The 19,535-nt window shown below is 40.8% G+C and overlaps 1 protein-coding gene across 4 annotated transcripts in view; it reads right to left on the bottom strand.

Annotated features, from left to right (window-relative positions):
* Positions 1–938: 938 nt before the first annotated feature.
* CCK (cholecystokinin) overlaps positions 939–19,535 on the bottom strand; it is a 36,486-nt gene continuing 17,889 nt past the window's right edge. For 3 of the 4 annotated variants that reach the window (XM_082257965.1, XM_082257966.1, XM_082257967.1), the window contains exon 3: positions 939–1,245. In XM_082257965.1, the coding sequence (XP_082114091.1) occupies positions 1,106–1,245 (140 nt within the window). In that variant the 3' untranslated portion in view covers positions 939–1,105. The remainder of the gene's footprint in view (positions 1,246–19,535) is intronic. The other variant, XM_082257968.1, reaches the window with a different exon arrangement.

Raw genomic sequence — 19,535 nt, 5'->3', positions numbered from 1 at the left:
CGGCTGCCACGGCCTGTGTTAACCCTGTCCAGGCCGCGGTCGCTGCTTACCTACAGCTGTGCGGCCTGATCATTAACCAGCCATGGAGCTGGCCAATCTGGGCCTGCCTGTGAGTAACTGACTGTGAGCTGTGATGGCCGCACGGCACCCCTGTTGCCCATGGTGCCCTGTGCGGCAGCACAGCTCACACAACCCCAAAGCCCGGCCATGTCTACAGCTTTATTTGGGCTTCAACTAACAGAAATGTTCATAAGGTATTAAGATACATGTATTGTATTGCGACTGCAGACCATTGGCTCTTCCTACACGCCCTATTATTAGCTTTGAATGACTTTTTTGTCCCTTGGTAGAGGTATTGTCTACACATATGGTAATTCTGCCAATATAAAGCCAGACATAAATGGATCAAAAATTTGGCTTAAGCAGGGACCAGCCAATTTTTGATCCATGTATGGGCAAGCTGGTTGTACACAAGTTGATCTATCCAAGCTGTTGGAAAATTTCATCTCGATCAGCGATGGTGCTGGTGAGTGTATTCTGATGGCGGGGAAATCTCCCTGCTGTCAGAATACAATATCGCAACGGGAGAGATATTATGATAGAAAAAAAATTACTCAGTTCCCACATTCACACACTTGATGTGGATGGGGGAATTGAGTAATTTTCTTTTGTTCAGCCTGCTGGTTGAAGATAAAAAAAAGGCTTATGTATGGCCAGCTTTAGGTGTATTAAACAAAGTTCATTAGAGGTGCAAATGAAGACTGTTATATTATCATTTAGTAGAACATGGGCAGGTTTTCATCTACAGTTTATTGTGTAATACCCAGCAACTTGGATTGACAAGAGATTTTAAACGAAATATTTTTTAATATGGTATATTGGTATCACGGTAAGAAGCTGAAAGAAACACTTGAAAAAAGACAAAATTAAGAAGATAATGTTTTCTGGAAAATTCTGCATATGTGTATTTCATTGTTTAGTTTTACAAACAAATTTACAACAAGTACATAATAAATATATGTTTAAAACACTGATTTGTAAAGACAACAAATTAATGTATTATTTATGTACAGAAAATGGAGCCTGCTTTAAAGGTAAGGGTGTTTTAAGATGAGTATTCATATTCTTCAGCACTACGGCGGCCAAAATCCATCCAGCCCATGTAATCTCTGTCGTTTATCCGGTGGGTGGGATCAATGACGGGTCGGTTTGGCAGAACAGCATACCGTCCAGTAGAAGATCCTGCTACAAAGCAAAATATCAATCAATCAATCAATCAATCAATTAATCAATTTACTACTAATTAAACACTATTTTTTTCTCTTGAAAATAACATAAGCCGTGCAAAGCCTCTGCCCTTGGTTACATTTAAAAGGTCAATGTGTCTTATTTTTGAGTATACTGGGACTTATGTTGGAGATATCTTCACCTCCATTCCTAGCTCCATCCACCTCCTGCAGCCATTAAAACTGGTCCTCACTTTCTGTTTTGGATTGTTCCTATATTGTACTTTGCTAAGAATGCAATGAAAGCCACCAACAAAGTAACACGGAAAAGTATAGAGGCAGAAGAGAATGGGTGATTCACCTTATCAGCATTTATCCATGGATGAAAGTGCTTTTGGTAAACTGTATATTTAAAGTGGCAAATTAAAGAAGTTGTAAAGGCAGAAGGTTTTTTTATTATTAATGCATACTATGCATTAAGATAAAAAGCCTTCTGTGTGAAGCAGCCTCCCCAGCACCCCCTAATACTTACATGAACCCCATCTCTGTCCAGCGATGTCCACGAGTCCCTCGGCCATCCGGGACTCTCCCCCCTGCCTCCTGATTGGCTGAGACACAGTCGTGGCACCATTGGTGTCCCTGGCTGTCATTCAAAGTCAGTTAGCCAATCAGGAGAGAGAGAAGGGGTGGAGCTGAATGGCAGCTCCATGTCTGAATGGACACCCAGAGCTCCGGTGCCCCCATAGCAAGCTGCACTCAATAGGAGGGAGGGGCTAGGAGCAGTGAAAAGGGACCCGAGAAGAGGAGGATCCGGGCTGCCCTGTGCAAAGCCACTGCACAGGGCAGGTAAGTATAACACGTTTGTCATTTAAAAAAAAAAAATGAGACAATTACTTTAAGGCATCTATGTATAACAAAAATTGCTGTGTGGATGTCTTAAGCACCGGGAACAATTGCCCTATTGTTTGTGATATGATGATCTCCTGTGATTGTTAGCTTAAACTAGTGGCCATAATGCAGTTTTTTTCTAAAATAGCTTAATCAAAAAAAAAATGCAGCATCTTTGGCACTAGATGGAGCTGACAGTTATAGGAAATAATCATATTACAAACAATACAACGTTCATTTGGGGTGCCTTTGCAAGACATCCACATGGCAGTTTTTTTTACACATAGACCACTAAGTGTTTGGTATAATTAGTATGTTTTAATTTGACACGTTTATGTAATAAGGTGTAGACAAACTGCTCATTTTACAGGCCTATGTTTTAAAAAATACAATCTTATTGACATGAGTTATTGCACTTTTGATTGCTATACTGTGTAAGCCTATATGTATAACAGGAACTTAATGCATTGCAAAGCATATCCTTCTACAGCAGTTATAAACCAAGCATTGTTTATTAGCATATGTTTCAATGAAGCTGCAAAGCATTGATTAAAGTGTACATATGGAAAGAGTAGAGAAGGGTTAAACCCCCTACCAGGGTATGTTTTTGCTTTCTGAGTACCATTGCAAAGTTTTCCATTCACGTCCTGTCCAATAGGTGCAACAAGAAATGAGAGGAAATGTCCCAAAGTGGGGGAAATTCACCCTGTTAAACAGCTATCCTGCAACAGTCCCCATTGGACAATGGACCTCTTTGTTCTGCAGACAACTCTAAAATGTTGTATTTCACCTCACTTTCTTTCTCATTGACAATGGTCACCAGTACAAATAGAGAAGGTAAATCTCCTCAAAGAGGACAAGGAAAACAAGAAAACTTGACAGAGGGTCTAACCCTTCCCCACTCTAAGAATGACAATAAAAAAAGGGTTTCCCTAGAGATACACTTTAATTCATCATCTTTAAAGCTAGAAAGCATCTAAGCAATAAAAAAGATCTGAAAACCTTATAATAGATATTACTATACCTCAGATTGTCAGTATAATCATAAGTAAGGTTAATATCTAACCACATGTTGGCGGGTTGGAGCCCGGACTTAGGCTGTCATACACCTACTTATGGGGTTTTGAAGAGATGTGCGACTTTTAGGACTTTTCCCTTTTACATCTCATGTCTAGCTAGCCAATACTTTTTTTTGTTTGTAGTAGGATCAGTTAGAACTTATAAAACTTTAATGCAAAATCCTGAAGGAGTGTTGGCTATTTCTTTTATTTTAGATTCACATGGCGTCACCTTCTAATACTGACTTTGGGCAGTACTGTGGGACATTATGTTGAATGTTAGGTTTTTTGCACAGACTGTGTCCCCCTGGCACCCCTCTATTTGTCCTGCTGAACACTGTCACCGAGACAGAAAGTGATAGGAGACCCAGAACTTTACAGTTGTCCATGGAACAGGAGGCAAGGGGAAATCTTCTAATGGAAATACCTATTTTAGTAACATCTTTCTAGGAGGTGATATGCCTTTACTTTGGAGAGATTTCTACTCACATCCTGATTTGTCTCCAGCACGGGAAGGGAAGTTGGGGAAATATCCCAAACAAGATTTAAACAAAACAGAAAAAAACAACAAAGATTAAAACTATTTCCTACTCCAGTGGTCTCCAAACTGTGGCCCGGGGCTAAAAGCAGCCCTTGGCTTGCCTTTATTCAGCCCTTGAGGCACTCTTCCTCCCAATGACACCAAGAATGTGGCACCATTTCTTCCACTGACACCAACAATAGGGCATTGTTAATCCCACTGATACCAACAATGGGGCACTTTCCTCCCACTGACACCTATAGGATACCAACTCCTCTCACTGACACCAATGATGGGGCACTATCCCCCCCCCCCAATACCAGTGATGGGGCATCGTTTACACACACTGATGTCAGGACGCTTTCTACTTCTGCTAGCCACACTCCAGCCCCTCTAAAGTCTAAAGGACAGTAAACTTGGCACTTTGTTTAAAAAGTTTGGAGACCTCTGCCCTACTCAATTAAAAGAAAGAAAAAAAAAAGCTTGGGCTACAGATCCACTTTTTCTATATGACACCCCTGGATCACAATAGATAAACTGCTGTAAAAAAAAAAAAAAAAAAAAAAACTTCCATTGTTTTCATTACTTCAAACGAGTATTCTGACAGGTTTATTTATATTTACTATTGTATTTATACTTTTTTTTAACACTTTTTATTAACGAATGTGAGTTATAGTAACAATTTCAACAAAATGCTCAACATGAGCACCATAACGATAAAATACAGTTAAACTGAAATGCATATACAGCTCGCTTGGATCACAAAATAAAAGATATAAAGCATACAATGAGTCACCGTTATTTCCCCAGGTATTAGATATCAACTTGGAGAGGTCTGAATTCTAATGGTTATTATACTGTACGTCTGAGTGGATGGACTTCCTAATTTGTGGAAACAGTAAGGGTAGATACACACCACACATCCCAAATCTTACTATATTTAGTTGGGCACCCTCTGTGTTCATATATACGTTTTTCATATGGCAGCGTTTGGTTTACCATCTTTATCCATGTACGAACAGATGGAGGATTGGGTTAAATCCATTTGAGTCCAATGGCTTTCCTAGCCAGAAACAGCGTTTGATAGAATTATGTTTTATGTAAATGTTATAATTATGCTTAATTACATGGCTAGGGTAATGCTTTAAATATTTAGTTTTATTGCAAGTCTCTCCCTGTGTATCTTGCTGTGAAGAATGTAATTTCCTCCCATTGTTTCTGAAGTTGTGGGATTTTTGTTGACCACATAGTATTTTGCTATTCTTCTGAGATGTTTGCTTTCCTGTTGTACAGTATATACACATCTGTATCCTTTATGTAAACGTATATTTTTAAGTGTCTCTTGCTGATGTGTATAGACTGGAAATATTTCTTGTTTTGCATACCCTACATAAGACCCAAAGACTGAAAATAAAGTTAAGTAACCCATTCACTATGCTCTCATGCGAGTGCGTTACTTCTAGAGCTCTGACATTAAGAAAATGTGCAATGGAAAAATATGCCGGCACAGGCTAGTAGAGAGATTACATAGATAAATCCCTTAGATAGATAGATACAGTTGCAGTTCTGGGATAATCTTTTAGTTATATTATAGTCATATAGAAAGGGAATATGGGTATATACTAGTGATCGATCAATATCGTTTTTTTTATTGCCGATACCGATATTTTGGTCATCGCATATTGGTATCGGCCTATATTGGCCGATATTTTCGTACATTAAAATTTTATTTTATTTATTTTTTTGACAAGTACTCTTGTGGAAGGATCTGGGGGTCTAAAAGACCCCAAACCCCTCCTCTTCACTTAAAAGCATTCAAAACGTCAAGTTTGGCTGTTTTGAATGCTGTAATTTTTTTTAATTTGGCCCCCGAGTACATGGCATCACTTCTGGGTTTTTACATGGAGACCCGATCAAAGCCGAATGCGGCTTTGATCGGGTCTTCTCTTCGGTGGCCGTGCAGGCTGGTTGGCCAGGTCTCCCGGTGGGATGGGAGACCCGGGCGGGCCACGGAAGGCGGCGGGAGGGGGGGGACGTCCCCTCCCGCTCCTTGTAATGACAGCCGAGCGGCTTCTCAGCGGCATCGGTTGTCATTACAAGACAGCCGACCATCGGCTTTGGATGCCGGTACTGGGGTGATGCCTCTAGCTGCAGGCATCACTCCGGTACAAGCACTTTCCTGAAATATCGGCAATATCGATAACCTCAGGGGCCAATTCCGATATATCAGGGAAAGTGCATATCGGCCCCCCATATATCGACTTTGCCGATAATCGCTCGATCCCTAGTATATACCATTAACTTGTTATATATCAGATATGGTATCCCTTTCGCGTTTCTTTCAGTAAGACTCTATGATACCTCTGCCACTGTTCTTCATCCAGAATACCCAAGAGGCATATTCTAGGAGTACATGAAACAGGTAACGATAAGACTGAGGACAGAAGATCTGTCAACTGTTTCCAGTAACGAGCTCTGACAGGGCATACCCAAATTACATGTGCAAAATCAGCTTTTGTGTAAATACATCTCGTACAGTTAGATGTGGGTATGCGATACATAGCATGCAATCTCACCTGCAGTAAGGTAAGACTGGTGTTTACATTATGCATTTTAAAAGGATGTTCTACTTTGATAGGAGAAAAAGAACACAATAAGCGATTTTTGAATAATGGTAAAGAGAAACCAATCGACTTCCAACTGACTTCCATCTGTGATCACTAAACTGTTTTGGACTATGAAAGTCTCAGAACTAGCACTGACAACTGTCATTATTTCAATCAGGTTGAAACATTCCAATAATTGTAGTTGTAGTTAGATACTAATAGCTTTTATACTGGCCACATGATACAATCTTTTAGCTTTAGGTTGTCAATAAGTAGCATGACAAGCTTAATGTGACAATAAACTTTTTTTTACATTTTTTTATTCAAGTATGTATTCTTAACAGAGAAGGTGCATTCTGCTCCTTTTTTTTGCTGCTGTGATCTGATTTCCCGTAAGAGGGTGGCTATGTTCTTTCTTCATGGTCCCACTGCATGTAAGAACATAGCCAACCCCTCTTGCTCGCTCATGACATGGACTAGGGACTATTCATGAAAAATAGATCACAAGGCTATTAAGCAGTAGATATGTATGGATTATTTTTGGAGAATAAGAATATTGGTTAGTATCACTTTAATCAATCTGCAAAGATCTAATGGTACTTTTTATAACTTATCTAATTACTCACATTTCCATATCCATGTATTTCTTTTTAAAAGTAGTATATTGTACAATTAGACTGTAACATGTGTGGCCAGCTTTAGTAATGACAGGTTCTTACATTGGGCCCTCACTCCTTGGTGTTTAGGAAATTAAAGCTAGAGTTAAAGTGCTACCAAACCCATGAGCCTGCATTCACTATATCTGATCTCCCACAGTACACAGAACATGGAAATGCAATTATTTTAGTAAATACAAACTGCTAAATATCCTTTCTTATCAGCAGTATATAGCAGTCACGTGACTTCTATCAGTGTCTGGTTAAAGCTTGTAGGAGGAGTTTCCATTCTCCTCTGACTGTCCTATGAGGCTGCACATCCCCTGTCTGGACAGTGCTGGTTGGCCTTGTGCTGATCACATGCACCCTCCCAAGAAAAAAAAACTCTCTAGCAATACACACCAAACTGAGCATGTGCAGAGTGACTCCAAAGGCTGTGTTCTATCAGGAGATGTATTGGGGACAGTGGAATGAGGGGAGGATCAGAGAAGACAGAATCAAACAGCTTTTATACACAATGCAGATGATTAATACCTTAGGTTCCACAGTGAGTATAACAAGCATGCTTTACTGCATATACACACTGATTTTACTGTTGTGGGTTTAGTAACACTTCAAAAAGCACAGGAAGAACAATTGCTACACACTTTAACAGATTATAATAATTAATAAATAACCAATCAAATTAAATATGATTAGACATGATAATACAACAACATCAGTCATACCTAAACTCCCATGCAGCAGGATTCTGGGAGTTTAAATGGCCATGTCACCACAGGGTCACTTGTAAACAAAGCCCACACTATAAAAAGAGAATGTGTATACTTACCTTTCTGGCGGCCCTTGTCATCAAACTCTTCGCTGCTCCCTACCCACTGCAGGTATTCAACACTTCTTGGTTTGTTGAATATCTGGCCCCCTTACCCCACTCCAAGGAGTGGAACTATAGCATGCAGCAGGGGGAACCTGGAAATGTTGAATATTTGCTGGCCATCAGAAAGGTAAGTAGATGCTCTTTTTTTTACAGCATAGGTTTTGTTTACAGGTGACCCTGTGGTGGTTTAGGATGTGTCCCCCGTGTCTAAAGTCCTAACATGTCTGTAAAGAATAATATTAAAGAAACATTTAGAGCTTGCCTAACAGGGACAGTTACATGATATATGAACACAACAGACAAAAAGCAAATAAACGATGGAGTACAAGAAAAGCTATTTTGAAAAATGTATAGAATTTCATGAATGCATTGCATACCAAGTAAATAGTGAACAGCAAATGAATCATACACACAAGCTGAAGCCGAAAAACACATATAAAGGAATAGGGACTCAGTCTTTCCTGATAAAATAATCCTTTTTCAGGAAAATCATGATGAAAGGTCTCTTTTTTTACTCCACCAACCAAGCAAAAATGCAAAAATAAATGTAAAAAAATCAAAATAGCTTCTTCTCATGGCACCTAGGTAAAGGTGACTTCAATGGGCCTTCTAGGAAATTCTTGAGAAATCTCACAAGATGACCTTCCTGTACTATGTAAGTTTTTTTTTTTTTACAGGTGAACCACTTGGGCCTTCTCTGATTTCACTGAAAGGTATAAACAAAATTATACATAAACAATGACGTGTTAGACTCGGTTCACACTACCGCGACCATAAGTCGCCCCATGACGGAGCGACTTTTTACCGCGACTTTACCGCGACTTCCGCGCGACTTGTGAATTATTTAAAGCGACTTATATGATAGACGACTTTGTATTTGGCCAATCAGAATATGATGTGTTGTGACCTAATTCCCCTTTTCTGTTTTTTTTTTACTCATTTCCTCATTGCCCACCAGTGCCACGTATCAGTATCCACCAGTGCCACGTATGTGTCCACCAGTGCCACTGCCCACCAGTGCCACATATCAGTGTCCACCAGTGCCATTGCCCACCAGTGCCATGTATGTGTCCACCAGTGCCACTGCCCACCAGTGCCACGTATCAGTGCCACGTATCAGTGCCACAAATCAGTGTCCACAGTGCCATGTATCAGTGTCCACCAGTGCCACGTATCAGTGTCCACCAGTGCCACGTATCAGTGCCATGTATCAGTGCCACGTATCAGTGTCCACCAGTGCCACTGCCCACCAGTGCCACTTATCTGTGTCCACCAGTGCCACTCACACAGACCAGGCAAAGATAATGGTATATATATAGGAGCTGTAGGCATGGCTGCAATGTGGGGAATGCCTGGCTAATCTCTTTCTTCTTCCTGGAAAGTCTGATAACAAGTCACTTGACAAAAGATAAGGACCCGACTGGGAGGCGACTCCCATTGAAGTCTATGTGCACAAGTCGGATAGAGGTCGCCTTGAAGTAGTACAGGACCCTTTTCTGAAGTCGGAGAGACTTCAGTAGTGCATATTAAGACGACTCTCATTCATTTACATTGCATTTGTTATGACAAGCGACTTGGGGCGACTTCAGGGCACACAAGTCGCCTGACAAGTCATACTAGTATGAATGGAGCCTTACACTGCAACAGGGTGTGACGAGGCTTTGTTTGTAAACAAAGCTATACCACACAATGCTAGGGTCTTAATGTTAGGAACACTGCACGTTCCTAGTTGTAAAAGAGATTTGCAGTGCCACATTGCCTTTATTACAGGCTAAATCATTCTAAATTTCTGCAAAGGTAATTTTATGAAAAAACTAAAAAAAGGTTATCTTGGTAACGTCACCCCTAAGCATTCCTGGTTCAAATGCTTTATTAAGGAAAGAAACACAAATGACCAAATATAGGTTCACAATTGGACTAGAAAATACAGTAGGTACATTTTACAAAGGTAGCCAGCTAAGTTTACAATCAGGTTCCATTTAAATGAAGATTGCATATACAACACAAACAAAGATGTCTTAAGTTTGTACCTACAAGACATGGATACAAGTGTGTAAACAGTAGTCCAAGAGAGAGTCATGTCACCAGCACACCAAGATCTCCAAAGATGAGTCCAAAGCTTTAACCACTTAACCACTTTACCACCGGAGGATTTTGCTGTCTTACGTCCAGGCCACTTTTTGCGATTCGGCACTGTGCGACTTTAACTGACAATTGCGCGGTCATGCAACGCCGTACCCAAACTAAATTTACATCCTTTTTTTCCCACAAACAGAGCTTTCTTTTGGTTGTATTTGATCATCTCTGCGATTTTTATTTTTTTGCGATATTAATAAAAAAATGCGACAATTTTGAAAAAATAACAATATTTTTCTACTTTGACAGTTAAAAAATATCCAATATATTCAATTTTTGTCATATATTTAGGCCAAAATGTATTTAGCTACATGTCTTTGACAAAAAAATTCTCAATGAGCGTATTTTTAACCGCTTTAAGACCGGAAGATTTTACCCCATTCCTGACCAGGCCATATTTTGTGATTTGGCACTGCGTTAATTTAACGGACAATTGCGCGGTCGTGCGACAATGTACCCAAATTCAATTTTCCCCCACAAATAGAGCTTTCTTTTGGTGGTAATTGATCACCTGTGCGATTTTTACTTTTTGCGCTATAAACAAAAAAAGAGCTACAATTCTGAAAAAATAACAATATTTTTCACATTTTTTTATATGAAATTCCCCCAAAAGAAAATGTAAAAATCTAAATTTTTTAACATTTTAGGCCAATTTGTTTTCTGCTACATATTTTTGGTAAAAAAATCGCAATAAGCGTATTTTGATTGGTTAGCGCAAAAGTTATTGCGTTTACTAACTAAGGGAAAGATTTCTGTCATTTTTGGTGGCGGCGATCTGCGTTTTTTTTTGCGGGACTGCGACATTGCGGCGGACAGATCGGACCCTTGACTGACATTTTTGACACTTTTGGGGGTACCAGTGACATTACTACAGTAATCAGTGCTATACATATGCACTGTTACTGTAAAAATGACACTGGCAGGGAAGGGGTTAATTTTTATTGGAGAGGGAGGGGTTAATGTATGCCTAGTGCTTACTGACGTGTGTGGGGGGAGGTGACTGAGTGACACAGGGAGAGATCGCAGGTTCAGCGGGCGGATTTCCACACTCGATTCCCCGACGATTGGGGAAGAGCAGCGGTGATCACCACCGCTCCTTCCCTGGCCCGACTCCCTCTGTAACTGAATACAGCGGGCGCAACATGATTCTTGTTGTCAGCTCTGGGGTACGTACACATCTTTGGAGCCACAATCACACTGTGATTGGATACAGTGGAAGCCAATCACGGAGTACGGTGGCCATGGTGGCCATCTGGACCCACTGATTGTTTGTAGGAGAGACAGAACAGCGGTCTGCCTATGTAAACAAGCAGACCGCTGTTCTGTCACAGAGGGAGAGAGAGATCTTGTGTTCCTGCTAATCAGGAACACAGATGTTTCTCTTCCTCCAGTCAGTCCACCCCCTCACAGTAAGTAAGCACACCCAGGGAACACAGTTAACACTTTGATTGCCCCTGATGTTAACCCCTTCTATGCCAGTGTGATTTATACAGTGACAGTGTATTTTTTTTTTAGCATTTAGTTTCAGATTTGTCCGCCGCAATGTCTCAGCCCTGCTAAAAATCTCTGATCACTGCCATTCCTAGTAAAAATAATAAAAAAATAAAAAGTCCATAAATCTATCCCATAGTTTGAAGAGGCTATAACTTTTGCACAAACCAATCGTTATACACTTTTTAGGATTTTTTTTTACCATATGTAGCAGAATACAAATTGGCCTAAATTGATGAAGAAATTAGATTTTTTAAATGTTTTGATTGGATGTGTTTTATAGCAGAAAGTACAAAACATAGTTTTTTTTTCAAAATTTTTCTTTTAAAGCCAAAAATAAAATACCACCAAAAGAAAGCTCTATTTGTGGGAAAAAAATGACATAAATTTTACTTGGGTACAGTGTCGCACGCCCACGTAATTGTCAGTTAAAATAACGCAGTGCCGTATTACAAAAAATGGCCTGGTCAGGAAGGGGGTAAAAGCTTCTGGAGATGTAGTGGTTCGGCGATGACATCTTTGCAGCAGAAAGCATGCCTGATGAAGGGGTCCTGCTTGGCTTCCAAACGTTGCTTTCTGCTGTAATGATGTGATCGCTGATTAAAGCTTTGGAAATCTTGGTGTGCTGGTGACATTACTCTCTCTGACTATACACAGCTTCCGCCAGTGGTCGCTTCAGCACCCACTTACAAATACAGGCATCTCTACAGGAGTGTGTGCATTGGGAATAGTGCGTTAATATGTAGTCTATTCACAGAGGGTTAAGAAAAAATTAACAGGAATTATAAGAAGGCACAGTGAGAGAGGCTTCAATCAATAAGTCAATTGTGAAGGTAATGCTCGTTAAGCGCGAATCCTTCTGAAATTTTAAAAAAAGGGGATAGGCTTTGCCCCCTACTAATAGATAGTTCATCTATGTGGTAGGAAAATTACAGTAGTTAATCCAATAGGCCATTACTGATATAGGCAGCATCGGCCCCCTCTAGTAAATGGCTACCTGAAAAAAGCGAGGAAAAATCTGGCAGAAAAGGAAAAGTAAGCTGAGAAGAGGGAGTAGGAGAGAGAAGGAAAACCAATAGGAAGAGGGGCAGAAGAAGGGGGAAAAGGGGAATGGAAGGGTAAGAGAAGAAAAAGGGGGGGGGGGGACAAAGGCCAGTTTAAACTAGTCAACCATAGGGGAGATGGCATAGGAATTAGGGGGGAAAGGGGAGGGAATCCCCTAAGCATTCATTTAAAAACCTATCTTGAGAAATGGCATTTACCAGCAGGGATAAAACATCTTGTTCCTGCAATTTTGACAGTCAATAGTGGCATTGGGTGTCAAAGAGCAGCCTAAATGTGTAACTTCACATGTTGTATAGAAACTAGCCTGCATGCCAGGGTTTTTGAAGGTAGGACTCTTGTGCTTTTGTAAAAAGCAAGTGTTAGAGCTCTGGCTTCTCCACATGGTTATGATCCATTCAAGGTGCCCCAGCCTAGGAACCCTAGGCACATATTAAAAAAGAGCCTCCTAGCAATGACAAAGTGACCCATGGTGACTAAGAGTAAAAGCAGCAGGTAGACTGAAGAATTTTCTTCTCTGAATGTCTTGACTTGCTACTGTAGTGGTAACAATGCAAGTGGCCAGCCAGCACTAAAAAATCATGTTGTGGTTTCTTAAGGGGACCTACTAATATAAGTGATGCCCCGAAAGGCTTTAACCGGTTTCAAGCATCAGAGATAGTTTACAGTAAAATTGACCAGTGCAAGCTGTGTTTGCAATGGTAAATCCCAAGTAAAGATGGTCTTCCAGGTGACTTGTCCACCCATATTCCTTGCCTGTATGAGATTCGTTCTACACTGTTAATACATTTTGCATGATTATTATATTCCATACTGTTCAAGAGATCTTGAAATATAATATTGAGCAAAAGCAAAATGACAAACAGGCCTGTAGTGTACTGGCATCCAAAGATAAAATAGTTGCTTTTCTGGCAGCTGCATACCTCCTTGCCTCTCTACTATTTTAGGCAATGCCAAAAATGGGACTCCCTGTACTTTAAATGAATTTGACATGCATAAATTAAATATGGTTTTGTTGCATGTGCCTGCTGTTAATCCAGCATTATCATCTGCTGTAGTTTCTGGATGAAATAAATTCAGCATCTGTTGTGTAAACCTCTTGAAATTCATTAAATGGCTATGTTTATATTTTTAATTCTCACTGTTGGAACTACCTATACTGTATTACATTTGCCAATTACTTATAGACACTTCTAAGTGGTACACCTTGGACAATATTTAGTTAGGTATTATAAATTCAAAGCAGCAAAGTATACCAGGTAATTGGATTAACAAAATCCATCAGCCTTCTATACAGTTTATGACTTTGGTCCCATATGTAATTCACTGCTACGATCAATGTAATAAGCAATGCTACAATTATCCTGTTGTGTTCATTTTTCTGCAGCAGTAAAACTGTTTTACTTTTACAACAAAAAACTTTGCGTGTGCATTTCAGTTATCTCCAAATCTTTAGATGCTCTGGAGCAATTTAACCTCATGACCACTAGAAGCTTACTTGGGGAATGAATGCTACTTGACATAAAAAAAAGACATAAAAAATAATACCAAGCATTTTACAAACATTAAATCTGAACTCCGGGCATTTATAAAGGACATAAATGATCGAAGTTCTGTACTCATTAATACATAATTTTGTTTTTTTTTGTTTTTTTTTATAAATTCTTTTTATTTGTTTTGCAAAAAAATAAAAAATTACACATCAGAGCCTTGGGCATACCCCGCTCAAAGTAAACAAAAAAACTAAAAAAAATATATAATTCCATAACATAGTCTAACAAATCAGCTGCTCAGCTCCAAATACAGGATTATGAAGGAGAGTAACTTTTGGTACCGTTCATCTCATTAGTTAGTATTATATGCACATTCGAGCTACTGGACGCACAGTTAGGTTACAGTACCTCCATAGAGCATAAGTCGACAAATACTCATTCCAAGAGGGCTAAATATCTTCGGCAGGAGCTGTCGAGGAGGATTAAAGCCAGATATCCCAGACTTTGGAAAATGGATTAGGACATCCACGGGAGAGGTATGTGGCTTTATATAATGGTTGTACCGCATTCATTAAGGACTGCCAGAAAACTATAGTAGGAGCCTCCCTGGATTTCCACTTTAATATAATGGCTTTGCGGATGCAGAAAAGGAGTAAACTAAGGAGGGTTCTAAGCAACCTACGTGGAGCTAGAGGGGTCACCGGACCAAGTAAGCAAACTTCTATGGTGAGAGGGACCCCCACTGTAGCTAATGTGGCAATGAACTGTGTAACTTAGCCCAAAACACTTGTATTTTTGTACATGTCCAGAATATATGTTTGAAATATCAATGTTCCTCTGAACACCTTCGGCACTGAGAGGAAAGATCTGGAAACATTTTATTTAACCTATTAGGTGTCAGATATATTTTGTGTACAAACTTGGATTGAATCAGTTTGTCTCTACTGGCAATCAATTGAGAGAAGGGATACTCCCATAAGTCTTCCCAAGCTTCATTATCGATATCTGAGGCAACCACCTGCCATCTAGCCTAAAGAGTCTCCATGCAAACATGAACTGATGGCAGAAGAGCCTTATATAAATCTGAAAGAAGTTCAGATAACGTGTTATCCTGTAACACATTTTCAATGTCTGAAGTGTACAGGTTAACTGGGAATGTGCCAAATTGAGCAGAATAAGCATAGCGGAGCTGCAGGTTCCTGAAGAATGAAGAATTAGGGAGATTAAACCGTGCTTTCAAATCGTCGAAAGGTAACAGCTTACCATCTGGACATACATGGCCAAGCGTCCTGATGCCCCTGGATGCCCAGATAGTCAGATCTGGAATAGACTGAAATTCAGAGAGGGTTGGAACACAAGGGAGTGTTAAGAGACCAAAGGTGAGTGTCAACAACGCGCTTAGGCACTTTCAACCGCCATGCCCTTAGCACCGCCCACATTGAGAGTGTTATTGGGAGCAATACCTGCTGTAGGGGAAGAGGTGCAGAGACTCTTGGGAGCAAAGGTAAGCAGCCTCCAGGACGATGGATGAATTAGTGCCATTCCGAAATAGCCCAGTTGTGGGCATGTGTAAGAAGTGCTGCCAGGAAGTATGAGTACAAATCAGGACATGCCCACCCCCCCTGGGTCCAGCACCTACATAATTTTTTCTTGCTAAACCAGGGAGGAGTGGATTTCCAGAGAAAGGAGGAGAGCAGAAAATCAAATTTTTTAAAAATTATTTTAGGAATCCACACCTGGGAGTGTCTTAGAATATACAGGAAAACCAGGAGGATTTTTATTTTGATTAAATTAACTCTTCCAATGAGAGAAAGTGGGAGATTGTCCCATGCCTTCAGTCTCTGCTTAGTAGTAACAGGGGATATAAATTCAGATGGGCAAAATCCATAACAATGGATGTAACGTTAACTCCTAGGTATCTAAAGGACGTTGTCCATGTAAGAGGTAAAGTTGGGTCAGCTTTTGCTTGCGCCTCCTCATGTATGGGTAAATTAAAGATTTCTCCTAGTTTACTCTTAGGCCTGATAAATTAGCATACCAATATAGAATTTGCAGGGCGGCAGGCAAGGAGGGCCCAGGATCATGTAGGAAGAGAATTAGGTCATCAGCATATAGTGCCAGCTTTTCAATTATTGAATAGGACAACCCTGTCTTGTGCCTTCCTCCATGGCAATTGCAGGGGAGAGATCCCCACTCAATTTCATTTGTGCCGTGGGGGACTGGTATAAAATATCAATCCACCTATGGGATTTAGGTCCAAATCCAAAAATTTCCAGGACCTTAGCCATATATGTCCAATTGACTGTGCCAAAGGCTTTTTCTATATCAAAAGCCACAATTATCCTGGTTGCCTTATCCTCTGGGGGAATTTGGAGATGGCATAAATTCAGTTTGATCGATTTTGATGAGGGTGGGGAGCACCTTGAGCAACCTGGTGTCCAAAACCTTGGTTAGTATTTTAAGATCATAATTTAATAGGGATCTTGGTCTATAAGAAGAGCAATGTTGTAGGTCATTCCCTGGCTTTGGTAACAACACAATATGTGCTTTATACACAGTTTGGGGTAGTGCGTCTATGTCTAGACATTTGGAGTAAAGTGCTTGCAACTTAGGGGCTATTGTGGAAGCATAAGTTTTATAAAATTCCCCTGGGAGACCATCGGACCCTGGAGTCCTATTATTGTTAAGGGATCCAATAGCTGCCTCAATTTCGAGCACTGAGATTGGTGCTTCTAAGCTTTCCACATCTTCTAAAGCTAGGGATGGTAGAGATAACATCTGAAATTCTTCCATTAGGATGGTCTCGGATGGGTATTTAGTCTGATTATATAGTGCCCTGTAATAAGTTAATAAAAGTGAAACTCCGCCAAAATATCTTTTCATACAGTAAACCAATGTCCATTAGTAGACAGTATAGCAGGAATAATAGTTTTCAGATATGGTTCCGCCACCAAGTTGGCCAATAGCATCCTATTTTTATCTCCAGATTCAAACAATTTACCACCCATAATTTTGGCATCAGACTGAGTTAAAGTAGTGTAATGAAGAGTTAAATCACGCCTGGCCTGAGCAAGTAGGGAAAACGATGCAGGGGAGGAGTCTACTGTAAATGCCTCTGCTGTCTCGGCCTCCTGTTGCTCCAAAGACCTAGTAAGGGAAGAAAGTTCCCTCTTGGCTGCCTTAATAGCTGAAATGTATTCCCCTCTTTCGGTGGCTTTAAATGCTTCCCAGACCATTGAACGGGAGGTGGAGGGTGGGGGGTGCAGAAGCATTATTATTCTCCCAGTACTGTTAACTTTGGGAGAAACAGTCTCCTCCACGGTGGTGCCAAGGATCCGGCTGCCTCCCAGTATGGATGCACAAATTTAGCTCTAGAGGAACGTAGTCTGATAAGCTAGCTGGGAGATATTGCACCGCTGTAACATCTGGTAAGACCGGAGCATTACAAAACAAAAAATCTATGCGGGATCCTGAACCATAAGTGGCCAAGAGATGATAAAATGCTTTATCCCATGCCAGCAGCCCAGGCCGACAAAGTAGGATGAAGACTGCGGGTGGGATTGGAAGTATCCAGTGTCCCATCTAGGATGGTATTAAAATTGCCCCCTATCACCGGTTTGGCAGCCTGTAACAGAGCAAGTTTTTTCACATATAGCATACAGAATAGTGTAATCAAAGGGAGGAGGTAAGTATACACTCACAAAAGCCCATAGGGTGGCACGTATGTCTAACAGTAAAATAATGAATCTACCCCCGGATCTGTGATAAATTTCTCCTCTGGCATTAGTGTAGTATGTAGCATGAAATTCCTGATGCACCCAGGATCGTCTGAGAGCCAAGGTCTTATTACCCATTAAATGAGTCTCTTGAAGAAATAAAATATGTGGTTTATGGAAATTGAGGTATTTGAATAGTAAAGATCTTTTGAATTTATCATTGAGACCACGGATATTCCATGAAATAAGTTTGATTTCCATATTATCGAATAAGTATGTATTTAGGTTTGGGTGGGATAGGATATTAAACCAGTAGGCCCCGCGGAGCGCAAATAATGCCAGAGAAGGTGCCATCATGTCATTACCACCACCATGTATCCACCATAACCACAAAAAGACCTTGCACCATAAGAAAAGAGCAGCTGAACAAGTGCATACCTAGTATAACAATTTAAGGCCCTATTGTGTAGCCGAAACCCTAACACAACCTGGCTAAGGCAATTTAATTCCCGAAACATAACCAAAATTCTGCAGTACAGTCGATGGGCAACCTAATAGTTACCAACAGGTCCTCTTCTTCCAACAAGGCCTCGACAGTCCATCGACAGCAGTGTACAAACCAGGGGGAAGGGGGGATAAAGTTTCAATGAACTGTAGAAGGGAACTGTACCATATAAAAGGACAGGCTTTTCAACTAACACGCTATCAGGAGTATAAGGCTCCCAGGCTGGATCGCCATGGGGAAAAATTAACATGTCAAAAAAGAAAAACAAAAAAGAACAGGGGTATGATCAGGCCATGAGATCTATCTCCCATATAGGAAAACTGCCACGAACAGCAAATAGCAGAACATTAGGAAATGGTGTACTTAGTTGTGGGCAATCATATGGCATATGAGAGCTAAGGGTAAAACAGGTTGAAACAGCAACAGTACCTTCGTAGAAAAACAGGCAACCTTTGTAATCCAAAGTAGCTCATCCCAGGGTCAGTAGCCAGGCATCAGCTTCCTCAGGAGATGTAAAGAAGTGGTCCCCTATGTGCAACTCGGAGCCGGCTGGGGTACAACATATCATATTGCACCGCGTGCTCTCAGGGCCTCCGTTGGACATCAGAAAGGGACTTGCATTTCCTCTGCAATTCCACAGAGAAGCCTGGATACAGATGAACTGCGGTATTTTCATATGGCAAGGTTGGGTGCTGCCAGGCTTCACGTAGAAGCCTGTCCCTGTAATTGAGGAACCTGACCAAAAATGGTCGTGCAGGAGAGAGGTTTTACTGCCCTTAATAGCCTCCAGGATAAGCTCTGTGTCTGTGCTTGAGGTCCAGTCAGGAAGACGTGCGGGGGATTCAGCAGGTCCCGTAGCCTCCATCTCTGCCTGCAAAGCCTGCAGCTTCCCAACCAAGATGGCATCTGAGCATGAGGCAGAGGGAGCTGACTGCTTCTTGCTGGACTGCTGAGCAGCGGAGCGATTCTTTGGTGGCATCGGAGGCAGACCGTGGGTCCCCAGCAGGTGTCCTGAAGGAGTAGTGGGGAAAAAAGAGCCCAAAAGCACTTTAAAAATGAAGGATTAGTCAGGATGCAGGGAGCTCCCTAAGCAGACGTCCGCTGTGCTCTACATCCAGGCCACTGCCTCCTTTAAATATATTTTGTAATACAAGCAGTGTAAATAACTGCATTTCATCTGGTAAGAGCTTCTTGAAATCTTTTTTTAGCTAGGCTGAAATGTCAGACTAATCAGTTCATAAGCTGACAAAAAGCAGAGATGAATTCATCACTGTGCTGTATGTTTCTCTGTCACTGTCTAG

The sequence above is a fragment of the Pelophylax lessonae genome (genome assembly GCF_965119305.1).
Source record: "Pelophylax lessonae genome assembly, chromosome: 5".
In the NCBI taxonomy this organism is placed as follows: Eukaryota; Metazoa; Chordata; class Amphibia; order Anura; family Ranidae; genus Pelophylax; species Pelophylax lessonae.
The sequence above is the reverse complement of the archived record's forward strand: the minus strand, read 5'-3'. Positions and strand labels throughout refer to the sequence as shown.